The sequence below is a fragment of the Haplochromis burtoni genome, unplaced genomic scaffold (genome assembly GCF_018398535.1).
Source record: "Haplochromis burtoni strain Fernald_Lab_line unplaced genomic scaffold, NCSU_Asbu1 Contig_135, whole genome shotgun sequence".
Classification (NCBI taxonomy): Eukaryota; Metazoa; Chordata; class Actinopteri; order Cichliformes; family Cichlidae; genus Haplochromis; species Haplochromis burtoni.
The window spans coordinates 106,617-132,409 of record NW_024582496.1 but is presented as its reverse complement, the minus strand read 5'-3'; the positions used below and the strand labels follow the sequence as shown (position 1 = coordinate 132,409).

At 39.4% G+C, this 25,793-nt stretch overlaps 2 protein-coding genes across 3 annotated transcripts in view; one reads left to right on the top strand and one right to left on the bottom strand.

The window, feature by feature from the left end:
* Positions 1-12,551, bottom strand: part of tspan4a (tetraspanin 4a) — a 166,824-nt gene extending 154,273 nt beyond the window's left edge. Inside the window, exon 1 of the mRNA XM_005930767.2 lies at positions 12,450-12,551. The gene's annotated coding sequence lies outside the window, so the exon portion shown is untranslated. The remainder of the gene's footprint in view (positions 1-12,449) is intronic.
* A 4,146-nt stretch (positions 12,552-16,697) lies between these two features.
* Positions 16,698-25,692, top strand: taldo1 (transaldolase 1). 2 transcript variants are annotated; one of them, XM_005930761.2, is made up of 8 exons: positions 16,699-16,897; positions 20,783-20,906; positions 21,483-21,590; positions 22,176-22,307; positions 23,005-23,180; positions 23,983-24,180; positions 24,904-25,049; positions 25,172-25,692. In XM_005930761.2, the coding sequence occupies exons 1-8, from the start codon at positions 16,798-16,800 to the stop codon at positions 25,202-25,204; spliced, it is 1,017 nt and encodes a 338-aa protein (XP_005930823.1). In that variant the 5' UTR covers positions 16,699-16,797; the 3' UTR covers positions 25,205-25,692. The 2 variants fall into 2 exon arrangements, with proteins under 2 accessions (XP_005930824.1, XP_005930823.1); XM_005930762.3 differs by lacking the exon at positions 25,172-25,692 and having other exon boundaries at positions 16,698-16,897; positions 24,904-25,082.
* The last annotated feature ends 101 nt before the right edge of the window (positions 25,693-25,793 follow it).

The window sequence follows — 25,793 nt, the reverse complement described above, 5'->3', positions numbered from 1 at the left end:
GACACAGAGAACCAGACAGGACACTGAACTTGACAGGCAGACTCATGAGCAGACACAATAACACCATGACAGACAGAGGGAACACAGAGAAGTGGGAGCAGGCAGGCAAAGAACAGAAACCTAACAAATGGCAAAATCACAACAGAATACATACTCGGAATGAACAAAAGCATAAGGAAACACAAAACACTGAGTCCTCAGACTCAGGACCATGACAGTATTAACGCAATAATCAAGGTAAACTTTATAAAATAAATGTAACATCATCCCTGTGTCCACAACATAAATCAAAGCTTAAAAGAATGTGCAAATAACTCACATATATCCATGTCCTTCATAAGGGCCTCAAAAAGACCTAAAAGCTCCTCAAATTTCATTAAAGATAAAAGACTGAATTTTACTTGCATGAGGGCAGCGCTGTGATTAGCACTGTTGCATCATAGTGCACCACAGCAAGACCTGAGTTCGACTCCATGATCTAAGTTTGCATGTCCTCCACGTGTTTGTCTGAGTTTCTTCCAGGTATTCCGACTTCCTCCCAGAGTCCAAAAATATACAGTTAGTGGTGTTCGGTTAATTGTGGATTCTAAATTGCCCATAGACAGTGATGTGAGGTTTGAGTGTGAATGATTGTCTGTCTCTCTTTGTTAACCCTGTATGAGGCCGGCGCCTGTCCAGGGCTTTCCCACCTGTTGCCCTATGGTAGCTGGGATAGGCTCCAGTGCCCCCCACGACCCTGATCAGGATAAGTGGAGGTCAATGGATGGATGCATGGATGAAAAACATGAGCATGACACTGATTTAGAAAACTCTAGTTAAAAAATGCCATTTTTGTGATTCTTTTGTTGATCTGCCTTATTTGAAACCAAAACACAGCACATCAGCACAAACGCCTCATACCAGCTTTGAAGCACGGTAGGGGAGGGGTGATGATTTAGGCTCGTTTTGCCATCACAGGCCTGTACACTTTGCAGTCATTGAGTCTAACATTAAGTCCTCCTCATACTGGAGCTGAAGGTGGTTGTAAATTTGGCTTGAATACTTCTTTTGTTATATTTATCATTTTTCAGTCAACTGTTCTATTGTTATACATCTTATTGTATATATTTTTAACATTGTGTACATACAATATATCTGTAATTTTAAAACTGACTTTTTTATTGTTAATGTCTACTCAATTTCATTTCTCCTTGTTTCATTTTTTTTTATTGTCAAGAACCATCATCTAATACTGTACTATTAAAAAACAATACAAATTAAAATTTTGATTCATTTGCAAAATTAAATACGTTCTATACTTAATCTCTGTTGAAAATACTTTACCTTCTAATACAATGCTGCACTATAATTACTTCCCTAACTCTGCCTGCCTGCCGTTTGTGTCGTAAAGGCTCCCAATCACTACTGAAAATGATAGAGATATAATCCACATTTTCCGACATGTTTTGGGGTCATTTAGGGGCGTTGTCATTAGGGGTGGGTTTTAATAATCGATTCATCGATTAAAATCGATTCTGGCTTGGATAACGTGATATCGATTCATTAAAATCCTGAATCGATTTTTTTATATAAATGTATTTTGCCCAAAATTCCAGAATCACAGGTGAAACGTCACAAAATTTTGACAACCACCAAACATTTAAAACAGTAAATGAGAGCAGAAACGTGGATTCTGCACAAAGACGTAAACACAAAGCACGACCCGCAGATCAGAATCAGTGAGATGTCGTCTTTCTCACCCCACGGCACGGACACGGTCGGGGCTGAAAGCCGACAGCTCGCTGATTCTGATGTTTCGGCGGGTCCGCGCTTTGTGTTTACGCCCTTTTTGCGCTGATTCTAAAGCTGTAGTTTTATCTCTCTCCAAACAATATTGACCAAACCAGCAGCAAAAGAAGATCCAAACTGCGCTTCACATAAACATCGTCATGGATTCACTCTGACTTTTGCTGTTTTGCTTCCACCACAATAAAAATCACACTTCATGCACAGCTCTCTCTCTCTCTCTCTCTGTACTTCAAGAACAGTTTCCCGTCTATCCCCGAAATCTGTTTTCTGCATTATTCGCTTGCTTGTTACGCACAAGTCTACCGTTGTTTATAGTGCTGTCAGCCAATGTTTTTTTTTCCTTTTACTTACTTCCGAAAAGAAAACCTCATTTCTGCTGTTCAATAGGCTTCTGAACAAATTTAAACTTTTTTAAATTATGCAAAATGCAAAATGCTTAGCTGTGTCTCTAATAAAACCGCTGTAACTTCAGAGGTAATGTTCATATGTTGATTAATGGTTTTCTTTCGTTTTTGATGTACTGCAGAATATTTTTATAAAATCCAGGCCAGGAAAATCACCTTTATGTTTTTCTGTGTTTTATCTTCAGCTACTTTGACACAAAGGCCTCTGCTGTGATGCTCACACCTTTGATAAAGTCTGGAAAGTGTCAGCTTCCTTTTTATAGATACAAAAATATGTAAATGCACTGATCTGAATTATAATATTTCTGACTGTCTGAGGCAAAGTTTCCCAGATTCAAATCAAATCGAATCAAATCGAATCGTGGATCAAATCGATTCAGGACCTTGTGAATCGGAATCGAATCGATTCTAGAAATCAGTGACGACCCAGCCCTAGTTGTCATTATGATGCCCATCTCTATTTACAAGCTATTCATTTGAGAGCAACTGGAAAACAGTTACCTGGAAAGAAAGCCAATGAGAGAGAAGAGAGTGAACCAAAAATTGGACATTTGGGTGTTGGACAATAATAGCAAAAATGCTCTAAAGAGGTGAGGGAACATGCAGAACTTAATGATCATTCTTTGTAGACTTTGTATTACTATATTGCACATAGTCACAGTTATGAAAAAGGCCCCATATGGCTATATGACTGCTGCAACCCTAACTTGGATAAGGGTTTGAAAAACTCATTCAAACTCATCTGAAGTTTTTACTAGATACTCCTATGGTACCAGTTTGAAACCCCTACATCACCTCTTCACAAAGTTGGGTGTCCACATCTGCTCGGCTGGGTTATGACAACACACAGTTTGTAATTTTTGTTGTCAGCAAAATTAGCAGCAAAAAGACTAAAACAATCTCTCAAATTCCAAGAAAGTTGGGTTATTAGTTATCACGGTTAGTCATTGCTAAGACAGCATCAGACAAAGCCTGAAATGAGGTCAAAAACCTCCCATTTCTGTTCCTGAGTTGTGGGATAAAATAACCTCCAGAAGAGGGTTTTAGCCGGAAATTACTACATCACCATGATGTCTGACCCTTTGCCTATAAAATGTCATTATTTCATCATTTTATTCTGTTAGACAAGTCTGTGAAATTTTGTCGTATGAATTCTTGAATTATGCCCAAAAACTCATTTTTGAGAGGTCACAGTGTCTCTAAGTAGACAAGCATGCCAGATGTAATGAAATTCCCTTCAGGCATCCAAAACCATGGCAAGTACAAGAATGAGACAGTCTGCTGGACAGACAGAAAATACCTCTAATGGTTGTCACCACTGCAGAGTAATCAAATGTAATGAAGTTGCTTTAAAGGTAAAATGGTATTTTTGCTTATGTACAGTGCCTGTACACAAAACAATATTTAATCACCAAGCACCTGATTACTTCGCCAATCATAAGACCAAATCAAAGTGAGTGGTTAATAATTTGTCGGACCAATCATAAAGCTTTTTTAACATTTCACATTAGCAGCTTCTTTATTTTTCATATACCTTCATCAGATCAACACATAGTGTGTTTGACAACAGCAAACTTTTATGCTGGTAACTGATAAAACTGTAATAGGCTTCAGCTCTGCTCTTGAAAAGTGCATGGGAACCAGTCGTAAAGCAAAGTAGAGAAGCTTCAGCATGAGAACGTCTAAGTGCTTGAGTGGCTGACAAAAAACGCAGACACACACACACTTGAATGAATCCCTATCAAAGTCTGTAGTGCCTTGAAGATAGCTGTTCACACAGGCTCCCTATTGAGCTTTAAAGAAACGTCGCGTTTTGAACTGGTAAAAAGAAAAAAAAACCCAGATGTGACAAGTAAACAAGGGCATCTAAGAAGAGTTGATGCTATAATTTATAAACCACAATTTGTGTTAAATGTTTAAAAAAAAACTAGGGGAGGCACAAAATTAAAGCTGTGTTCAGTTTTTCATTATAACCTCCTCTGTGTCGACTGTCAACAACAAATTCCACTTCCTTTGTATTCAGTCTGGCACGCTGCAGGATGTCATGGGGTCTGAAAACTTTCTGAAGGCATTTTACTTCTACTTTTAGAAGACAGATAATCTCTATTTTAAAGTCATGAAAATTGATTTTCACTCTGAAGCTATAGAATGATCCACGTCTGGGGAGCCAACTTCAACAAAGTTAGACTAAACGTATTAAGATCAGCAACCACGAGTGGCTGCCAGAAATTAATGTAAATGAGAGGCATGCTCTTACCGAGACCTTTGCTTAATTCATATTAGGAAACAGAGCTGGTGGAGAGAAAGCTTTGCGAGAATCTTTGAATAAGGACATGGGAGCATGAAGGATGTCTACATGTTGAAGAATTGAAAATTACACCCTATGTAAAGATTAGTCTACAGTTGCACCACCAAGAATGCTAAAAAGATTCAGCTATATACAGAGCGTAAATTCTTGCTGCTATTTTTATCCTGTAAAAGGAAAGGCAAGCCATTTAAACAGAAAAATAGAATGTATGGCTGGGCATGTCGGGGTAAATGGAGTAAATTACAGTGGACAGAGGGAGATGAAGGGTGTGCGGAAAGGAGATAACATCAAGAAAAGCAGCGTGGGGGAAAGAAAACTGTATTTTTTCTGTGTTAAACTGGGCGTGAGACCGGGAGTTAGCAGCACTGAAAAAGTGCGTTATGGTTTGTGGTTTTCACTCAGCGCTAACATCTCAGTAGAGCTCTCAATAAGGAGGAACAGACAAAATAGACCCTTCAGAATGTAAGAGGCCATGCTGGTGCCTCACAGCTAGAGAGGACAGGCAGGGAAAAAATAAAACAACTACCAAGTGGGATGTCGAGTGCGAGCTGTTAACTGAAAATTATTGTCATTGGTGACAATGGCTGTCAAACACACTCTGCCTCAATTTCCTTTTCTTATTGTTGACAGCAAACTTAAACAAATTCAATCCATCCAGCAGCAGTCCCACCACTTGTAATACTTCTGTTGTTGTACAGATAATGTAAATGAAAGTGCCTTAGATATGCTGGTGGACATTGTTTCCTTTGGGAACTGCCTAAGTCTGCCTTTTGTTCCCTGTTTTCATGCTAATCTGACCTAAGAGCTGCTTACTAGTTTTTTAGTTATCATATAGATAACTTCTCTTGCAAAACGAGCTGCTGCTTTAAGAAAAGTTTATATACTGTGTGATGTGGACCTTTTACACAATGCTCTTATATTTAACATTCAGTTAAAGTAAAAAAATAAATAAATAAGAGCTTACTGGTTTATTGATGACATCCATTTTTCACTTATAAATCCAGACTCATGGCCCAGTATCTATTACAGAGGAGATTTTCAATCATCTCTGAGACATACAGTCCTCCATCCAACAACTCCATATCACAACATCAATAACACAAAAAATGAAAGCACACAGGAAGGACAAAAGTAGCAGAAGTAGCTTCAAGCACTTTCAACACTCTGTTTACCTCTAGGCTTACTGCTGGTTTGTGTAGCTATATTATGACTTTTGTCTTCTCCACAGAAAGTAACAAAGTTAAAGAACCAACAACACCACAAACATGAACAAGAGTGGCACATATTGGCTGCTGTTCGACACACTTTTAACAAATGACACAAGGAGTAATACCGATAGGTTACAAATTCAGCACCATGCCAGGACTGTAAGCATTACGTACAATAGGTGCTGTTTTTTTATCTTGCAATAATATAAATGCAACATAAGTCAGAGCAAAGCCTGTGAGCTAAAGTGCTGCACATCACATGGCTCACTCGCCTCACATCATATAGGAAGGCACACCCTCCCCATTTCACGATCTGTTTAACCCTCTCAGGCTCAAATTAAACTTTTTGTTGCTAATGCACAACCAAGTGCTGCAGTGGTACTTCTGAGTAAAAAAAACTCGTAAAATATGTATGTGGGACAATCAGGTTGTTAGTTTTTAACTGTTGCAAACTGGCAACGCCTGCCTTGAGAGGGTTAAACATTTTAAAACACACAGCTACAAAGTGCTTCAAAGTTTGGATAAAGCCACATTTTAAAGACGAGAAGCACTCAGAGAGCGCAGCCCGCTGCGAGGGCAGCTCACTCTCTGGGACTTATTTACTTTTAAGGGACATTACTGTATTTTCCATATATTTATTTTGGGGTTTTTTTTTTACTTTAAGAAGTTTGTGGTGCAGTAAAAGTTAACGCATTTGGGGTCAACTTCAAAGAAAGGCAGATGTGAAACGCAAACATGAGATCGGAGGTCAAATGCACTTTATGCCATACTTTTAATATGTTGAAAATAAACACCAGACTTGACACGAATCTACACCTCTACAGAGTTTTATCAAAATTCAATAAAAACCTTTAAAGCTATCGTGGTTACAGACAGATTGATTCTACCAAAAACATCGTCTGCTTGGTTCCAACATACAGACACACAGTCAAGCACACGGCCTCAGATTCATTCCTACATACTCACGTCAACACAGATTAGAAACCACTGATTCAGCCGTCCTGGCTTAGGAAGGCTGTTCGCAAGTTTAAAAGCTGCAACCTCGTGGCTTCCTCTGGATTTACAATAAAGAGCGTGGAACAGTTAAAAGACCCTGATCAGATGATCCGAGAGGCCAGCTGCTGGTTTGAGGTCTCAGCATGTTGGCCTTTATATTTTACTAATAACACTTTAAAATAAATTCTGAATTTCACTGGAAACCAGTGAAGATAACCAAGGATGAAAGCACCGGCTAGGTTTTGTCATAATGTTACTTTTAGGTTTAATATTTAAATGCAAATGACTTTAGTTGTCAACGTGTCATTAATATGTAAGGAAAGAATTTGACTATTTCTTCCAACATCACCTTTACACGCGCTGTCTTTGCATGGATTTTTTAAATATGTCCAATAAAATTATTTTAAAGAGCCACTTCATACAGTTGTGATTAACAGTATCACAGGGCGACCGTGGCTCAGGGGGGTTGGGAAGCGTATCTGTAACCGGAAGGTCGCGGTTCGATCCCCGGGCTCTCTGTCCTGGTCGTTGTGTCCTTGGGCAAGACACTTTACCCTACTGCCTACTGGGGTTGGCCAGATGGCGCGATATGGCAGCCTCGCTTCTGTCAGTCTGCCCCAGGGCAGCTGTGGCTACAACTGTAGCTGCCTCCACCAGTGTGTGAATGTGAGAGTGAATGAATAGTGGAATTGCTTTGGGTGCCTTGAAAAGCGCTATATAAATCCAATCCATTATTATTATTTCACTGAAATGCATTTTGAGTGGCCAGAATAAATCATGGAAATATACATGGTTTATATACTTTTTAAAAAGGTAAAGACTTTGTGTATTTACCACAACCTAAAAGGTCAAATGTAAAAGTATTTTTAAATACCCTCTGCTGCCTTTACTTAGTTACACCCATCAGGGCCATTAAAGTTTAATGTCTCTGTATCTTATCTAGTAGTGTGCCTGTTTGGCCCGATAATGAGTTTATACTGGCCTTATCATAGCAATTTATAATTTGCTCTGATGTAACTCAATAGTCTGCAGTGTTGCTTACTATTAGTGTTCATTATTCTGAATAATAACCTCATCCATCCATCCGTTCGCTTCCGCTTATCCTTTTCAGGGTCGCGGGAGGCGCTGGAGCCTATCCCAGCTGTCATAGGGCGAGAGGCGGGGTACACCCTGGACAGGTCGCCAGTCTGTCGCAGGGCCAACACACAGGGACAGACAACCATTCACACTCACATTCACTCGCACATTCACACCTAGTGGTAATTTGGATTATCCAATTAACCTATCCCCACAAGTTGCATGTCTTTGGACGGTGGGAGGAAGCCGGAGTACATGCAAACTCCACACAGAAAGATCCCGGCCTGATGGTGGAATTGAACTCAGGACCTTCTTGCTGTGCGGCAACAGTGCTAACCACCGTGCCACCGAGCTGCCACTGAATAATAACCTTTTCCCTTTATTTTTGAAACATAGTTTTGCTATCCTTCACCTTGATTTACCCAAGACGTCCCATTTTTTCTTCTGATATCAAGCAACATCTTGTTTCCTTGCAGGAGAAAGATTATAATCAGACACTCAAGAAACACCTTGCACATTACCTATATTCAGCATAATACTGAGTATTTAGTGCTTTGCTTCTTGGCTCTTTTTTCTTTTTGCGGGGCTGGAGAAAAGTGTGCTATAAGAACATAGAGCTGAAAACTGCAGGAATAAAATATACTAGGGGAACAAAGCTGGAGAGCACCAGCTGAAATCTGGGAAAAAAGAAAAGAAAAGCTGTAGTGAAGGAACATAAAACTGAGGGAAAATTGGTAGAGTGAATTTAGAACAGAGCAGCGCACACATGAAAACACACACAGAGCTGCAGGCGGCAGTACAATGCAGCCTTGTTACATACACCTTCAGTACAGCCAGTGTTCAGGGCAATTATCCAGGGAGCAGCCACACCTAAGCCCACAAGTCGATCACAGAGCTAGAGTTGGGCAAACATCACCAACTGTGACTATTAAAGAAAGTGCTCAGCACCTCCTCTCCCAAACACATTTTCACAGCTCCAGTCGGAGCTAGGTGCCATGTGCGCTGTAAAGCAGTGAGGGAAATGCAGACAGCGAGAAATGTCAGATTGAAAATTCTAAATGGAGAGAGCAGCTTTGGTCTTGGACACTTTTTGCAGGCTAAACGTAAACAGTGGGGTGGCAGCTGCCAACTGTCCAGAGCCATCAGTTCATCAGTTTAGCCATGCTGGAGCTGATGGAATGTGTGAGGACACACTGGGGAAAGGAAGCTGCTTCCTTCGTTTAACCGTGTGCACATCCTGGAATATGTTAAGGTAGTCTGACTGACTGTCACTGTGAGATGGGTAAAAGCAGGAGATTCCATGAGCAGCAGTCGGCTGCATAAAGAATGTAAGCATAACTTTTTTTTCCCTTTTTTCTAAAAGGGAAAAAGTGCCCAAAACATGCCGATAGATTTACTGAATGCTCAGTGTAATTTACTGAGGTTCTGTTTAATATGTGTATGTTTGTTTTAAAGTTTGTCTTATCTCTTGTTTTTGTTACCACATTTACAAACTTGAATTATGCATTTTGGCAATCAGCCTGATGTGATTCATATTATACTCATTATTTTTCATTAACACTGAAAAAAAAACGCACCCTCACTGGCCACTTTGTTACGTACTCCAGTTCGACTGCTCATTGAAGCAAACACCTAATCAGCCAATCACATGGCAGCAACTCAGTCATTTAGGCATCTTGACATGGTCAAGATGACCTATGAAGGTCTAAATCAGGGGTCTCGAACTCCAGGCCTCGAGGGCCGGTGTCCTGCAGGTTTTAGATGTGTCCTTGATCCAACACAGCTGATTTAAATGGCTAAATTACCTCCTCAACATGTCTTGAAGTTCTCCAGAGGCCTGGTAATGAACTAATCATTTGAATCAGGTGTGTTGACCCAGGGTGAAATCTAAAATCTGCAGGACACCAGCCCTCGAGGCCTGGAGTTCGAGACCCCTGGTCTAAATCAAGCGTCAGAATGAGGAAGAAAGGTGGTGAAAAGGTGGCACGATTGTTCATGCCAGGTGGGCTCATCTGATTGTTTCATAAACGACATACCTTCTTAGATTTTCTCACACAATCTCTGTAGAGTGAATGATCGGAAAAAGAGAAAATATCCAGTGAGCTGCGACAGAAGCTACAATTCAAACAAGCTCACAGAAGTTGCATCTCAACATCTACAGCATTCAGATGGTAGGGTCAGAATTTGGCATAAACCATGTAAGAGCATGGATCTATCCTGCTTTGTATCAACTGTTTAGGCTGGTGGTCGTGTAATGATGTGGGGAACAATGTATTGGCACACTTTAAGTCGCTTAGTATCAACTGAGCATCGTTTAAACGCCACAGCTTATCTAAGCACTATTGCTGACCATCTCCATCCCTTTATGACCACAGTGTACCATCATGGATAGGTGCTTCCAGCAGGATATGTCAAAGCTCAAATCATCTCAAACTGGTTTCATGAACATGAAAATGAATTCACTGTAGTCAAATGGCCTCCGCAGTCACCAGATTTCAGTCCAATAGACCTTTGAGATGTGTACAGGAGAGTGTCAACCTGGTACTGGAAACAAGTATCTAATTAAGTGGGTAGTGAGTGCAGTGTTTGCATTTTGGATTTAAGTTAGGTGCTGGAATGATTATCAGAAGAGGACAGGACAAAAGCATCACATTAGGTTCTTCACAATATTGTCAGTGGCAGCAGAGTAGGACCAAAATGCAGGACTCGAAAATGAAGCTGTTGAACAAGGCTTCGTGTGATCTGTGTTTTGGCGAAGGAATTGGCTGGAAAGATTCAGCACATTCACAGGGCTTCATCACACCGTCACTAGTGCTAAACTTACATTAACAAAACACAACATACGAAAATAAGTCAGGTGAGGAAAAACCAGGAACTAGACTATAAGAAGGAAACTGAACACAACAAAGAACAGAGGGAGACTCAGACAATATGACACACCAAGTAATTAAGGGGGTGGGAAACACCAGGGAGCACAGCTGAACAGAATCTGACTGACGAAACAAGAAGAAGCCAAACAGAACATAGAAGATACTATTGAGACAGAGGTAGCACAAAAAATGAAAACTAAATATCACATACCCTAATGTTTCCACAGACTGGAAAAAAAAGGAAACTCAGTCATGAGGAAATAATATTCTACTGAAAGGACGAGATATAGAGCTAGAACATAAATCATATCTCTAAACCCAAAGGAATAAATCGTGAGCTCACAGAAAGCTTGACCATGGCAGATACAGCCATGCTTTAGGTCAGCTTGTGCTGCTTTTGAATAGCATTATGCTGCATTTTGTGTTTCTAATATTCCATCCTTGACATTTATATTAGTTGTCAGTTATATCAGGAGAAATAACTGAAAAGCCAGTCAGTGTCAACAAACTGCAGCCTCCGAGCATGCGCACAGTATGCATGAACACTTTGGTCAATTCATTTTGAATATGATAGCCTTCGTAAAGGTAACATTGCTGTTTACAGAGGTGCACCTACTGGAATAACTGGCAGCTGCATGGGTGCATATTACAGTGTTTAATCTGTTTTTTAAAAAAAAAAGAAGATGTGGGCAGTAGTTTAAAGGTCTGCGTAACACTAACTAGCAACTCCAAAAGGAAGAAAATGACCTTCAGATCCCTGTTTGTTTAGCACAGCAGCTCTATAAAGAGTGGGAGTTTTTTCTAGCACAGATTTTTCCTATTTAAAAGTCTTATAGCTGCTTTGGATTGTGGTCACAACAACAGTGTGGCATCTGTTTGTGCGCATACAACTGGTTTTCTCACTCTATAATAATGTTTATTTACATGTGTGACTTTTTGGCACACATGTAAATATGGTAAATATGTTTTTTTTTCCAACAGTAAGAATAACACTAGATGGGCCCAGAGGTACAAGATTATCTCCTGTTTTAGACCAGATTTCCAGAAGCAATTTAACTCAATCTCAGTTGAGATTAATGTTTAATGTGCCACATGAATACTGGGGCAGCTTCATATGGGAGGATTTAAGACCTCTGCTAACCTAACATAAGGGTTGTATTGTATGGCAGAGAATTCCTCTGCACTTTGCCAGACCAGCCACAACTTTGAGAAGTTAGCGAGGCCTTAAGTTCCTCTAACCCCACATGGAGAAAAAAAGGAAAACTAATGGGAGGGGATAGCTTCAGGAATGGTTGGTATTTCGAAATGTTGTTCTTCTCCACAAGTTTATTTTTGTCTCTTTCATCGAGACCCAGGAAACCCTTTCTCTGCCAATCAGAGAGCTCCATCCCCAAACATCCCCAGATATCCACAGTCACAACATACAGGACAGCTAGTATGGACAGTGGCTCACAAGTATTAAAAACAGACAGGCCAGTGTTAGAAAGAGGTTGTTTTTTTTTCCCTTATTGGTGATGAGTGAGCTCAAGTATGATTAATCTAATCCCACCTTTAAGTAAACGGAGTGCAACGTTCATTAAACAATTCGCACAAGATAAACGGCACCAGGATACGGTTATCACCTCTAAGTAGACAACCTCAACCCATGAAAGCTTTATATTTATCAACGTTAAATCTCTGTAACAAGGTCACTGACATCTCTGTTGGAGCTAGAAAATCGACGGAACATAGAAAGTAGCAGAGAAGAAGAGAAGTTACAAGTAAGAGCCTAATAGTTATGACAAGAAAAGTGACTTACCGCTCACTTCCCTCACGGCTGTCTCTCTTCTTTACTCAGTCTATGACAAAACTTCTCAAGTCGGTCCCTTAACCGCACTCGGTCTCGCCCTCTCTCCCTCTCCCTCTTTACATGGACGCACATGTGACAGCCGCCGAGCAGCGAAATGGCGACATCTAGTGTTCACTAGCGCTACAGCACTGAAAATCAATAATCATCTTTTGTGGAGCGGAGCGCCCCCTGACAATTTCCACAGGTTATTTATGGGCTAATTTGGTCTGACACAGTGGGTGATTTCAAAGAAGCATCCGATGAATACAAATAACTACATAAAGTAAAGGCATTTTTTTGTCCACGCACAAACATATTGATGGTTTCCAAGCTAATACTTGATTTAAAAAAAACAACAACTAACACTGATATTTCATCACATACCTGCAAAACACTGATTTTCAGAGCTCACAGTGTTTTGATAAATATATATTTGTCCAGCAAATCAAAAGAAATGTAAAGAGTCTGTGCCTTGCAATACATTTTCAGCATAACTATGTCTGCTAACTATTTAACCGTTTCTCAAGCTTGGCAGTAATTTCCCATTAAAATTCATCCATACTTAAATGAAAATGTCAGATGTCACATTTCAAAATATCTAGCAGTTATGCTGACATTTCACTAGTGACGCCAGTAATAAGGACACAGAAGGGAGGTTTTTGGCTCAACATCACTGACTTCCAAGGTGGAGAAGAGCTGGGGTGTAAAGAGGCCGAAGCTCTGGTAAAATAAAGAACAGTAATTAATTAAGCTGTTTTTACACTACCAGTGTCCCTGATGCTAGAAGAGAGGTCATAAGGACACATCACCAGGAAACCTTGAATAAATTTTGCTCTATTCCCATGTGAACTTTGACCTCCTGGTGGCAAAAGTCAGAAGATCTCCAACATCAGTAGGAGTCAACCTGTACAGACCATCTGCACCACAGGCTCCAAGTGCTCAGCACTATCAGCAGACCGAAGGCTACTCCACCTGTGGGGTTCAAATATTTGATGTACTTTTTCTTTTCTAAAGTGCTGACAAATTGAATGATGGCAGCACAAGCTGAATGACATGGTTGAGAGATTGTGATTAAGTGTGCTGAAAGCTTAAAAATGCTCAAACAAAACTAGAAAACATGCTGTCTGCTCTTGTGGAAAAAGTGTTGTATATTTCAAAGTCAAGTATGTAAGATGTAAGATGCCCTCAAATACTGATGGGATCCATTTTTGATGAGTACGACGAGTAGATTTTGCTACACTTTAAGAAATTGGACACGTGTTCTCAGTAGATCTCACACACAGTGTAGATGAAAAATTTGCATGCAAGCTCTATAAAGATTGATCCTTTATTCCTTCAGCCCTGCAGTCATTGGAAAAAGAAAGCTTTCACAGAACTCTATGCAGCCTTATGAAACTAAGTACACACCATGATTCAGTAGCTTGCAAAACCACCTTTAGTGGCAATAGCTTGAAGTAACCATTTTTTCTATGACTTCATCAGTCTCTCTCATTGCTGTGAAGAAAATTTGGCCCACTCTTCTTTGCAGTGTAGGGAGTTCTAGACTTTGACTGGGCCATTGCAAAATGTTTCTTTTTTAGACATTCTGCTATACTTTGGTATACAGATAAATTCAGGGTTGACTCAATAATTGCAAAGTGTTCATATCCTCTAAGAAGCCCAAACCATCACCCCTCCACCGTTGTGGTATTTTGTGTTTTTGCCTACATGCTGTGTTTGTTTTGCGTCAGATGTGCCACTGTGCATTATGGCCAAACATCTCCACTTTCATCTCGTCTGTCCAAAGCACATTTTTCCAAAAGAGTTGGGGTTTGGCTCAGATGCATCTTTGCAAACAGAAGGTGTGCTGCCATGTTCTTCTTAGAGAGAATAAGCTTTGTCCTGGTAGCCTTTCCAAACAAACCATACATGTTTGGCTTTCCTCCAATCATATTGTCATGAAAGTTAATGTTTAACATGCTAACTGAGGCCTTTAAAAGTCTATATAAAGTCCAGTGAATACATTTTTTCTTTTCAACATGAATGTATGTCCAGCAAGGACTTTACTGGAGGTAAAACACAAAAGTTACATCCTAAATGAAAAAATTTAAACTTTATTTGCCCTTGGGGTAGCCATTGTTCAATAAATATGCTCAATGTATTTTATTTGTGGTTTGTGGTTTGATATCACATGTCAACTGTGAGGTACCCCAGAATATAAATCTTCCAGTCAAGCAGCCCTACAGGCTATTAAATATAAGCGACAATATTATTGCTCTGCTAGAACCTGGGGATTGACGTGCTACTTTTGAATACAGACAGATTTGCTGAAAGGCAGGAAGGGTAATCACACCAAATGTAATGGTTTCTAAAATGAAATTGTTCCCATATTACTGCAAATCAGACTGAGATACAGGTGGCTGTTACTGGAGGGCTCAAAGATTTGTCAGCAACAGGTGGCCCAGTGGAGTTACAGAAGTAATCAAGCAATCAAAATCACATAAGGCCATGGCATATTGTTAAAGTGCAGAGCAGACTCTCTTGCCATAGTGTAATTAAATATTCAGAAGGTTAGGCTTTTCATCTAATATTCCATAATTCACACAGTAGTTTAAATGTTACTGCACAGTGGGTAAAAAGTTCAAGTCTGTAAGTGAATTTTTTCAATACGCTTTATTGCACCAAAGTACTATAAAGCCGCAAATAAATGAATAACGATTTAGAATATGGGAACCCGTAGAAACGGTTATGCTAGCTATTTATAAGTCCCCCATAACTGTGCATCATCTTATATGCTCCTTATAATGCAAAATAGAGAGGATTAATATAAAGTGTTGTCCTAAAGAAACTATCTGGATGTACAGATGCATCCAGATACAAAGTGAATAGCAAGTCTCAACAATACTTCCACCAGTCATTTGACCGGTATGAATCTGTAGACATACCTATGTGGAATGAAACTTAAAGCGACCGTTTTTATTGCTGGGAAGATTTTTTATAAGAAACAAAGTTGATAAAAAAATAAAAAAAAAAATAAAAAAAACCAAAACCAAAACCTCAAAAATGAAAACTAGAAGCTAACAACTAAGAAACACAAGGAAAACAAACCAGAACAGGAACTTTGAACTAGAATTAAGCCAGGACCACAAAGGGTGAAAACACAGCACGGAGAGAAACAACTACAACTAACAGAGAGAAACACAGTGTTTAAATACACAAGCAGGACAACAAGAGGATGGGGAACAGGCGGTAACACAGCTGGGACAAATCAGACCTAAAGAGACAAGGGGAAGCACAACCAGACACACTGCATACAGGACAGGGTCTATCAAAATAAAACAGGAAACACACGACAGGCGCTGACGAGACACTGAACAGAGGGAACACGGAGCACAGGGACAGGAGTAACAAATTACGACATGAGACACGACTGACTGGTGCAGCAAGAAAATAAACATGAAGACAGAACTAAACCTATACTAACTAAACCTACATGAGGGGCAAAGGAACAAAACCCAAGAACTATAAATCACAAAGCAAAGAAGAACTAGAGAAATACAGAACTATAAGCCAAAAGACTAGTAATGATAAACCATGATGAACTCAAATATTAATAATAACACAGAACACAATACAGTGGGTCACCGACCCAGGACTGTGACAATATTCTTTTAATCATTGGTATGGGAGCAAAAACACCAAAAAGAAATACAACACAAGGTATAGAATTTCTTCAACAATGGTGGAGGTAGTCATAGATTTTAAATAAACAAAAGTACTAATATTGCTACACAAAAATACAACATCACAAGATGATGTTGTGCATTAAAGTGTAATTAAGTAAGTTTATGGAGATTAAATACATGCCTATCAAAAGTACACACTGGTCTGAAAACAGGCTCCTATATTTGGGAGGTTGTTTTTTTTAAAAACTTTACCACAGGTCGAGCCAGTGCAACAGATTGCGAAAGATATAAGTATCTGAGCTCTCCACCACTGAATGAGAAGTATTTTTTTTATATTTGGTGTTGTTGTTCAGCACTTTGGTCAGCCTTGTTGTTTTTAAAAGTACTTTATAAATAAAGCACTGGTATAGTATAGTAAGTAAGGAATAATATAATGAATTGCCCGACTGGTTTCCATTTTTAAAATAAACTGTAGACAGACGTTACAAGTGAACTTTTTTTCTGCGCACTTCCTCTAACAGGTCTCTGCGCGCCCCGGATGACGCCTTCCTCTTTTACGCCGCGCGCTCCCGTCCTCTTACGCTGGGCGCTGTGACATTCCTCCCGGTCTCACGTGTTTTGTGTGTATAAAAGGGTCCCAGTCTCGCCTCATTATGTCTAGCGGGTCACCAGACAAACGGCGAAAGATGGAGTCGGCGCTGAACCAGCTGAAGAAGCACACTGTGGTGGTGGCAGACACGGGAGACTTCAACGGTAAAACCCGTTTTATCCCATGCTAACGTTAGCTGGTTAGCATGCTAACTAAGTGACAAGGAAGGATCCAGCGTTGAAGTGAATGACCGCGGTGGTGTCGATGTCATGAAGTGGGTGTGAGCATCGAAGTGACTGTGTTTAGTTAGCCAGCTAACGTTAGCTATATAACTGTTTCATGTCAGTTGGAAATTCGTTTTCCGGTTAACTACTGAAGTAGATGATCCTATTACTGGTTAACGTTACTTAACAGTATCTACGTACTATTAGCTGCACTAGCAAACAATGCAAACTGAATAATAACACACCTCTCTTTTAGTCTAATAAAAATGTTGTTATCTTTATATAATAGAATATGTGTGCGGTGTGAGCGCAAAATTGATTAGGCAAACCAAAGTTGCAGACTACTGTGTGCACACTGCCTGTGTAAGTGGTTGTAAAATCAGACTATCCTTCCTCGTTTGTCCAGTTCTTGTAACAGAGGTAAAGCTCATGTTTCTCAATAGGTCAGAATGAGGAACAGGGCTGGAAAAATATTAGATTTACACTGTGATGCAAAACCAGATGGTTCGTCGTGCACCGCCTGCGCAGTCAGGATGACACGACAGAACTGGACTCATGTTGCCAGGCATGACTCTGGAAAGCTGATACTCCCAGATCCGTATACTTTTTATTTCTTTAGCCTTTTGCTGAACTATAAACTTAGTTTATTGCCTGTAATTTAAACAAATATGTTTGGGAATGCCTCCATAATAAGAATGGGCATAACAAAAATGCTGTGCAATACAGTCCAGTCCATTTATGTTAAAATTAGAGTTTTATCAAAAATTGGTCTGTGGTGAGAACATTAAGAAGGCTTTGGCTTTAAGTATATATTGATCTGATTATCACCAGTTATTCATAGTTGTCTGTACTTTTAGATTTAATTGTACTTGGAGAAGTATGTATTTTTCCTAGTACAGTTTGCAGATGCTTTACAGCAGGAGTGTCACGTTTCACTGGTCTGTTGAGGCGACAGTTGTGATTTGATGCTATTTAAATGAAATTGAATCGAAATGGTCTGACCCACTTTAAGATCAAAGTGGGCTGTATGTGGCCCATGCTATGAAATGGGTTTGACATCCCTGCTTTACAGGAAGAATAATGTAACCCAGCAGTTTGTACTAGCAGGAGTAAAAAAGTTGAAGAGCAAGAATTTTCCAGAAAGAAGCAGATACTTTTTGTGATCAGCTGTCTCTGTCACTCAATGCTGATATACACATGTTAATCTTAACTGCTGTGAATACCTCTGTCACTACCACCATCAATAAAAAAACAAAGATGTTTTGCAGAGGGTTGCGATAAGAGAAGTGGTCAGTCGAGATTTGCCCAACAGCTCATCTGTCTTTTATGAAATGCATTTCTCGTCTTTCACCTGTTGCAAGTTTAGACATGCGTGTTGCAAGACCAGGTCAAGCAGAAACATGTTTGCTTTCACATGAAGACATGGTGAAACACGGTTAACCAACACAGTTTTGCTTAATTTAATGAAGTGAGGGGATAAAAAGTTCTCAGCAGTGGACTAAAAGTTAGTGGAGGTTGCTCTTATGAAATTTGGCTACTTAACTAATTAGCCGGCTTGAATATTGACGTTTTAAAGGAAAACGTGCATTTTGTTAGGGTTTCTTATTGAACAAAGACTCAAAAGTTTACATAAGAAATATGTGATTTGTCTACCAGGATCAATACAGACTTTGAGTTGACATTGAGATCAAGGCAGTAATGTTTATGTATTTGCAGGTAGGTTATGGGTATATGTTTAGTATACAAACGTGTCTTTATGCACACAACATTTTAACTGACCAGTCAAATTAAACGCATTCACTGATTTAAAACAATGTTTTTATTTTCTTATGCTGTGGGTAATTAGATGTGATCTCCTGTGCTTTTAAATGTCCCTCACCTACCAAGTCATGCAAGTGCCATCATCAGTTTATTTGTAGGAACTCTGAAGTATAGTGTGTGTAAATGTAATTACACTGGCATATATACACAGTCTTGTTTATGATCAAATTTATGTCGAAACTTCACTGTATTTTACCTGCCTAAACACCTTTGGCAGTGGAAGTTTTTTGGATTCTTTTTTTTCCTTCTTTTTTTTGTCAAACTTTAAGTATTGGGTATGTTGCCATAATCAGCAGTACTTGAGCAGTTGATGACGAGTGTCCAGTTCAGACCTGCTGACCTGTAGAAGGAGGGGGTTGAGAGATAACGTGCAACAGGACAGACACAGCCTTTGTTCTGTGGATGAAGAGTTGGCAGCTCTGACTGAACCATGCTGCTACTATTCAGTGCTGACATAAAACCCCTGTGGTGTGTGAAAAGGCCCCACCACTCATGCATTTCAAATAAAATTTCTGTCCTGTGAACTGCAACAGGTTGTTTTCTTTAAGGCCTGTAGACTGGGGCATACATTTATTATATACCTTGTGAGTTAATGTTTTGCATCAAAGACATTAGGTTCTTTTAATTTATTGTAACTTTTTTGGAATTGTAGTAATTTGATGTTTTGCCACTAAAGATTTCATTAGTTGAATATTAATTATTAGATTAGGTTTGCACAACAGCCCTGCAGTATATTGGTAACCTGTCCAGGGTGTACTCTGCCCCACGCTTGGCCTGGTACAATTAAATAAAGTCTTATTCAATGTAGAATATAAAAATAACAAAAATCAGTTTTCTCTTTTTTTTCTTTTTGGAGACTGTACATGTTTGCACAGTAGATGGCACCATCTTCTACCTGCAGGTAGCAGTATGTTGATTCAGCATGAGTGAATTATTTTCTTGTTCTGTCAGTTCTTTTAGTCCTCTTTAACACTGATATGAATTTTAGTTGAAAATAAGGAAGATCTAAACTAATTGTTTAGTGGGATAACCAGTCTTAACTGTGCTATTGACACACACGAATACACGTGTCCTTGTTGCAATACACTGTGTCTTTGTTGGCAGGTCCTAGCTGTTACTCCTGATGGCCTAGCGTGGAAGTTAAAATATAAATTTGTATGGCAGGTTTGGGTATTTTTAATATAGATCTGATGTGTGGAAAGGCTGGTGTTTATATAAGGTAATAAATTTATTATTAAGCACAGCAGCCAAGAGTTTCTTGTCCTTCTGTTTTGCCCCATATGATCCTGAGAACATTTCCAGGTAAAATGTTTCCATAGGCCTTTAGTTTTAATTATACGTTGTAAGCTAAGGTGGTGGAATATTTAAAATAATGTTTTTTGCTTCATGTAGTATTTAGCAAACTTTATTACCATTAGATATGTATTGGCCATCAGTGGTACAGTTTGCAGGTAAGTTGGTGGATACTTTCAGCTGCATCATTATTTCCCCAGGGGTCACCACAGTAGATGGATCCACATGTTGATTTCGAACAGAAATTAAAAAAACAAACAAACACAAAATGAAAACACCACATGCTCTTCCTGACACAACTTTGATTTATCGAGGTTTGGGACCAACACCAGTACAGTAGGTTGTGCTCTCCATCCTCAGGCTGTATTTTTGGGTCACCTTCTGACCTCAAACCAGGGCTCTTTCATGTGTTAGATGAATGTGTTAACCACTGTACCACAAAGGCATTGCTTTTAGTCACTCAGCAGCAGTCTTTAAAGGGCTACCAATTAGCATAGCATTATTTCAGAAGAGGCTGCGTCTGAAACACCATCCCCCCCCCTGTGGTCAATGCTGTGTTTGTTTTGTTATGTTTCATCTGTAATTTATTATTGCAGATTAAACATATTTAAACACATGGTTGGTACCTCTCTGTACTGCTGCTTTAATCTAGCCTGGCTAACGGGGTGTTTATGTGACTGAACTGTTTTGATCTGTGTTCCAATACGGCAGCCATTGATGAATACAAGCCTCAAGATGCAACCACCAACCCATCTCTTATCCTGGCTGCTGCTAAGATGCCAGCCTACCAGCAGCTGGTGGATCAGGCCATCAAGTATGGCATGGCCAAGGGCGGGTAAGTATAGTGCACAAATGGGTCAAACACACTGTGGCTAAACTGTCCTTTAGTTAAATAGATGTTGGACTACACTGGGGGATATTTTGTGCCTCTTAGATGTCTGCACATTACACAGCTCGTCTGTGGAAGCTCTCGGGACATTCCTTAATTTACAGCAGTGAATCCAATAAAATGTGCATCTTTTCTGCTTAAACCTGATATCTGATGGATTTTTTTTTTCTTTAATATGTTGTCGATTCATGTGGCATGGAGTTTAATTAGACATTACACACCTTAGTATTTAAAAACACCTTTCGTGCCTCTTGGAAAATATGATGGGTGATAGGAAGCGCGTTTGTCTTGTTTTCCCAAAGCTACATGGTAAACTGAAACACTGTGGGAACAGAACATGTTAAAAACATAGTAAACACCTAGACCAGTAGTCTGTGATTTTACTAATGTGGACTTCTCAGCCATTGTGTAATGTGTTCTAAAATTAAACAATTTGAAGAAATGTTGATTGGTTTTCTGACTTGTTGTCATTGTAACTGAAACGTGGAGATGGTCAGCCTTTTTGTCTCTGTCTCCATTAAGATCCGAAGAGGAGCAGGTAGCAAACACCATGGACAAGCTGTTTGTGAGTTTTGGGCTTGAGATCCTCAAGAAGGTCCCAGGCAGAGTCTCAACTGAAGTGGATGCCAGGTACATGCAAACCTATAACAAAGTGCTATTAATGACACAAGATGTGAAATGTTTACTGGCTTGAGCTTTTCAAATCTACACAGTAGACAAAGAGAAACTTTAAGCAATGAGGCAAATTTCAGAGGAGTTTCAGATAAGATGCCATTCTTGCACAAAAAAACTTTTATTAGAGGGCAGCACATAAGTGTTTCCTAATATATTAGTGTCATTCAGAGCATTAGGGAACATTTAAGAGCCTGAAATTTGAGATTTTAACCACTTTCTTGTTTTGTTTTGTTTTTTAACCAGCAGCTAAGTTGTGTTGTTGATAATAAACAACTGGTAGAAGCTAATTAACTTTCTCTGAGAAATACAAATTGATTTAGCAAACTCTTATCATTTATGTGTTCTCTGTAAAACCAATGGGGGGGAAAAAAGTACCTGAATAGTGAACTGATTGAGCTACAGAATATGGCATTTATAGCAATCTCTTAAAAGCTGTTTACCATTTAACTTGTCACAGGAAACACAGTCGCAAAGCAAAGAATACTTGCTCTTAGATTTTAAAATGCCAAACAGCTGTGTTGGTTCTCATTTATGTCACAGGCTGTCTTTTGACAAAGATGAAATGGTTGCAAAAGCCCTGAAGCTCATTGCGCTTTATGAAGAGGCAGGCATTAGCAAGGAACGCGTACTCATCAAGCTGTCATCAACATGGGAAGGAATCCAAGCTGGGAAGTGAGTATGAAGTGTGCTATACTCTCGGATGCTGCACTTGCGTATGTGTGAGTGAGTGTATTTCATTTTGAAAGCATAACGTCTTCTAGAGAAGGAGCAGCTTTTTTTTTTGCTTTTTTTTTTTTCAGTCCTATTACTGATAAAGAGACCCCAACATATATGAGCCCTTTAACTGACCTCAGATTAAGCACTGCTTTCCAATATTTGTTAAATGAATTATAGCAAACATGTAATGGAACATCAAAACAACTCATAAAATCACAGCCGGTGTATTTCACTGGTCAGTCACGTCTGTGTTTACTTCTCCCCACAAACAGGGGCACATGCAGCATGAGTGCAATAACAGCTACTCAACAAGTGTGAAACCCAGCAAACAAACCAGTATTTGCTGTTAAATCATCACATTTTGTTGTAAACCAGTGTAAAAAAAGAACATGATGTAGCTTTTTACTCTGACAACATGGCTGCTCATATCTGGTGCGACAGTACCTACAGGCTAGAAAACAAAGTGAAAGAAAGAAACCCCTCAGAAGTCAGTGGGCTAAAGAACAACATGTTAGTGTTTTCATGATGAGCTTGAGCTTGGCCCTTTGAGATGATGTTTGAAACGGGAGCTGGTATAACATTGTGTGTAACTTATTTCTGTTATTAATGTGTTCTAAATAAATGTTTTTGTTTGTTTTGCTTGTTTGTTCAGGGAGCTTGAGGAGAAGCATGGTGTTCACTGCAACATGACGCTGCTGTTCTCTTTCGCTCAAGCCGTAGCCTGTGCCGAAGCAAAGGTAACACTTATATCGCCCTTCGTTGGACGCATCCTTGACTGGTATAAGGAGAATACAGATCGCAAAAGCTACGAGCCACATGAAGATCCAGGTAAAAACACTGCAGTTATCAGACGATATTGTCAATCACCAGTTTATTTGATACACATGGCTAAAACGGACTTGCAGTAAATCTTGTGTTTTACTTTATCCATTGACTGTATCATTCTGTGGTTGCTTGTGTTAGAAACGCAACAGCATCACAAAGCTATTCAGTGAAAAGAAATGTTTAATCACAACTCTGCTCGTCAGATGAGCTGAGAACGGTTTGATTTGTGGATGGGTGTGCATCATATCCCTTTTTTCTGCATTATTGTATTCTCACAGTTTTAAAAACAGAGCTAATAGAGATAATGTGTTTAAAAAGAGGTGTGATTAAAATAAATGAAACTTCATCGAAGCTTCTGCAAGTGGATTACAAATTACTGAAGAAAATGGTCAGAGACACAGCAGCTCATTATAATGCATGTGTTCAGTGTTGCTTTAGCTTTGTGGCAGTGCCAGATGATATGCAGTTAGGGAAAAGCATTTATACAGGCTTTAGTAAGTTGATGAGACATCGATTAAATTATAACTTCTACAGTGACACTGTGTGACAGCTTACCTGTCTGAGGTAAAGAATGTGATTTGATGTTTGGATCGATCACCTCTGGGATAATTAATGAATGTAATTACAGTTTCTGATGTTGCAGGTGTATTGCGTGGCAGTATTGTGTAATATAATAATGAGTCTGCCATGTAGCTGAAAACTGGATTGATTGACACCATTACCTTAAAAATCAAACTGCTACAACAGTTGTATCTTGATCAATTGGTGACCTCTTCTTCTTTGGTTGTGTATTTCTTCTTCTCAGGTGTGGTGAGTGTGACCAAGATTTACAACTACTACAAGAAGTTTGGCTATAGCACTGTTGTGATGGGGGCCTCCTTTAGAAACACAGGGGAAGTGAAAGCCCTCGCAGGCTGTGACCTGCTCACAATCTCCCCCGGTCTGCTGGCAGAGCTCAGCCAGGATCACAGTGCTGTCACGGAGATGCTCAGTGTGGAGAAAGGTACTGCTCTCTGACTTTAAAAAGATGCAGAATATTGCTCTCTGAAGTATTTTTGCCAGTTTTGTGTTAATTATGTTAGGGTGGATTAAAAAATGAGAACTTGGTCTACCCTATATTATTGTGGTTTGAAGCTTTTAACTGGATTTTACCAAAAACATATTTTCATTTAGTTTTAAAATCATTTCTGGCTAGAGTACATTCTGTGCTACTGGTGAGAACAATGTGGTTCTCACACCTGTTTAATTTACATGCACACATGTTTTTGTTGTTACAAGACATTTCCTTGTCAACAGAAAGGGCTTTTGCTCTGTGAGCCACACTCATTAGTGACATTCCACTAAACTCTAGTACCACAGTCACCTTATCTAAAAACTAAACGGACCTAAAAATGCACTTTGGGTTTGTTTTTTTTTTGGTTGTTTTTTTTTTTTGGACCAGTCACAAGTCTGCCACACATCCCATCTTTTCTGGAGAGTTTCACCTAACCATTTAAAACAGATTAAAAGATCAGAAGCACAAGCTTTGTTTTAAAAATATTTTCTATTGCTCTGTACAAGTAGGACTTGTTTAATTATCTTCTGGTTTATGTTTCCCCAAAACCTAGGGACACTTTCCCTAATGCAGAGAAGAGTATTCTAGATGCATCAGGACAGCTTTTGATTGAAATCTGTAAGCAGCCTTTCTCTGCTGCCACATTGAACCTGATGTTTTTGATTTTTGCAGCCAAGGCCTGTGATCTGGAGAAGGTCCACCTGGATGAGAAGACTTTCCGCTGGGAGCACAACGAGGACCGCATGGGTGTGGAGAAACTGTCTGACGGCATCCGCAAGTTTGCTGCTGACGCCGTGAAGCTGGAGACCATGATCAAAGTAAGATTGTTTGATTAAACAAATAAATATTACACATGCATTATGCTGTCTGCCTAAGCTATCTCCAAGTTATCCTTTTTCTTGATACTTTTTTTTTTTTTTTTTTTCTTTCCTCTCTGAAGGAGAAAATTCTGAGTGTGAAGAACGGGCAGTAATTGAAACACATGTGGTGTGTCATGCCCTGTGACAAGAGGTATGAGGAATTGGGGACCAAGGCAGTTAAGAAGGTTAACTCCTTCTTAAAAGATCCAAAGCAACGGTGGGCCTTCCCCTCCTCATCTGATCAAACTCCAGGGATCCTTCTCCCAAATGAAAACCTTCCCTCTCGTGGGCTGGTACTGACCAACAAGCTTGTTTATAAAATTGTCTGATTATTAACAGAAATTTTTACCTGAAAGGAAAAATAAACTGCTTCATTGAAAAGATGTTATGAGGCTTAACCAAGTCTCTGTGAATGATGTCATGTGACTACTAGAAAGGAACATGGATGCTTTTTTGGGGGGGGGGTTTGGCAAGACAGGACCACAGTTTTGGCACTAACTTTATTTTTTATTTTTTTGCCCTTGACCATGTAACAATTACATTTCTACCAATCATTCCTCCTAATGTTTGATCTTTCAATAAAAAAGCATCTCAGTCTTCAGAGTTGTGTTATTTTGTGTGTTTGTTGTTTTATTTTTTTCTTTTTGGTTTTTCTCTTGCTGTATTTAATATAAAAGACTGCAGCAGGTGTCATATATACGG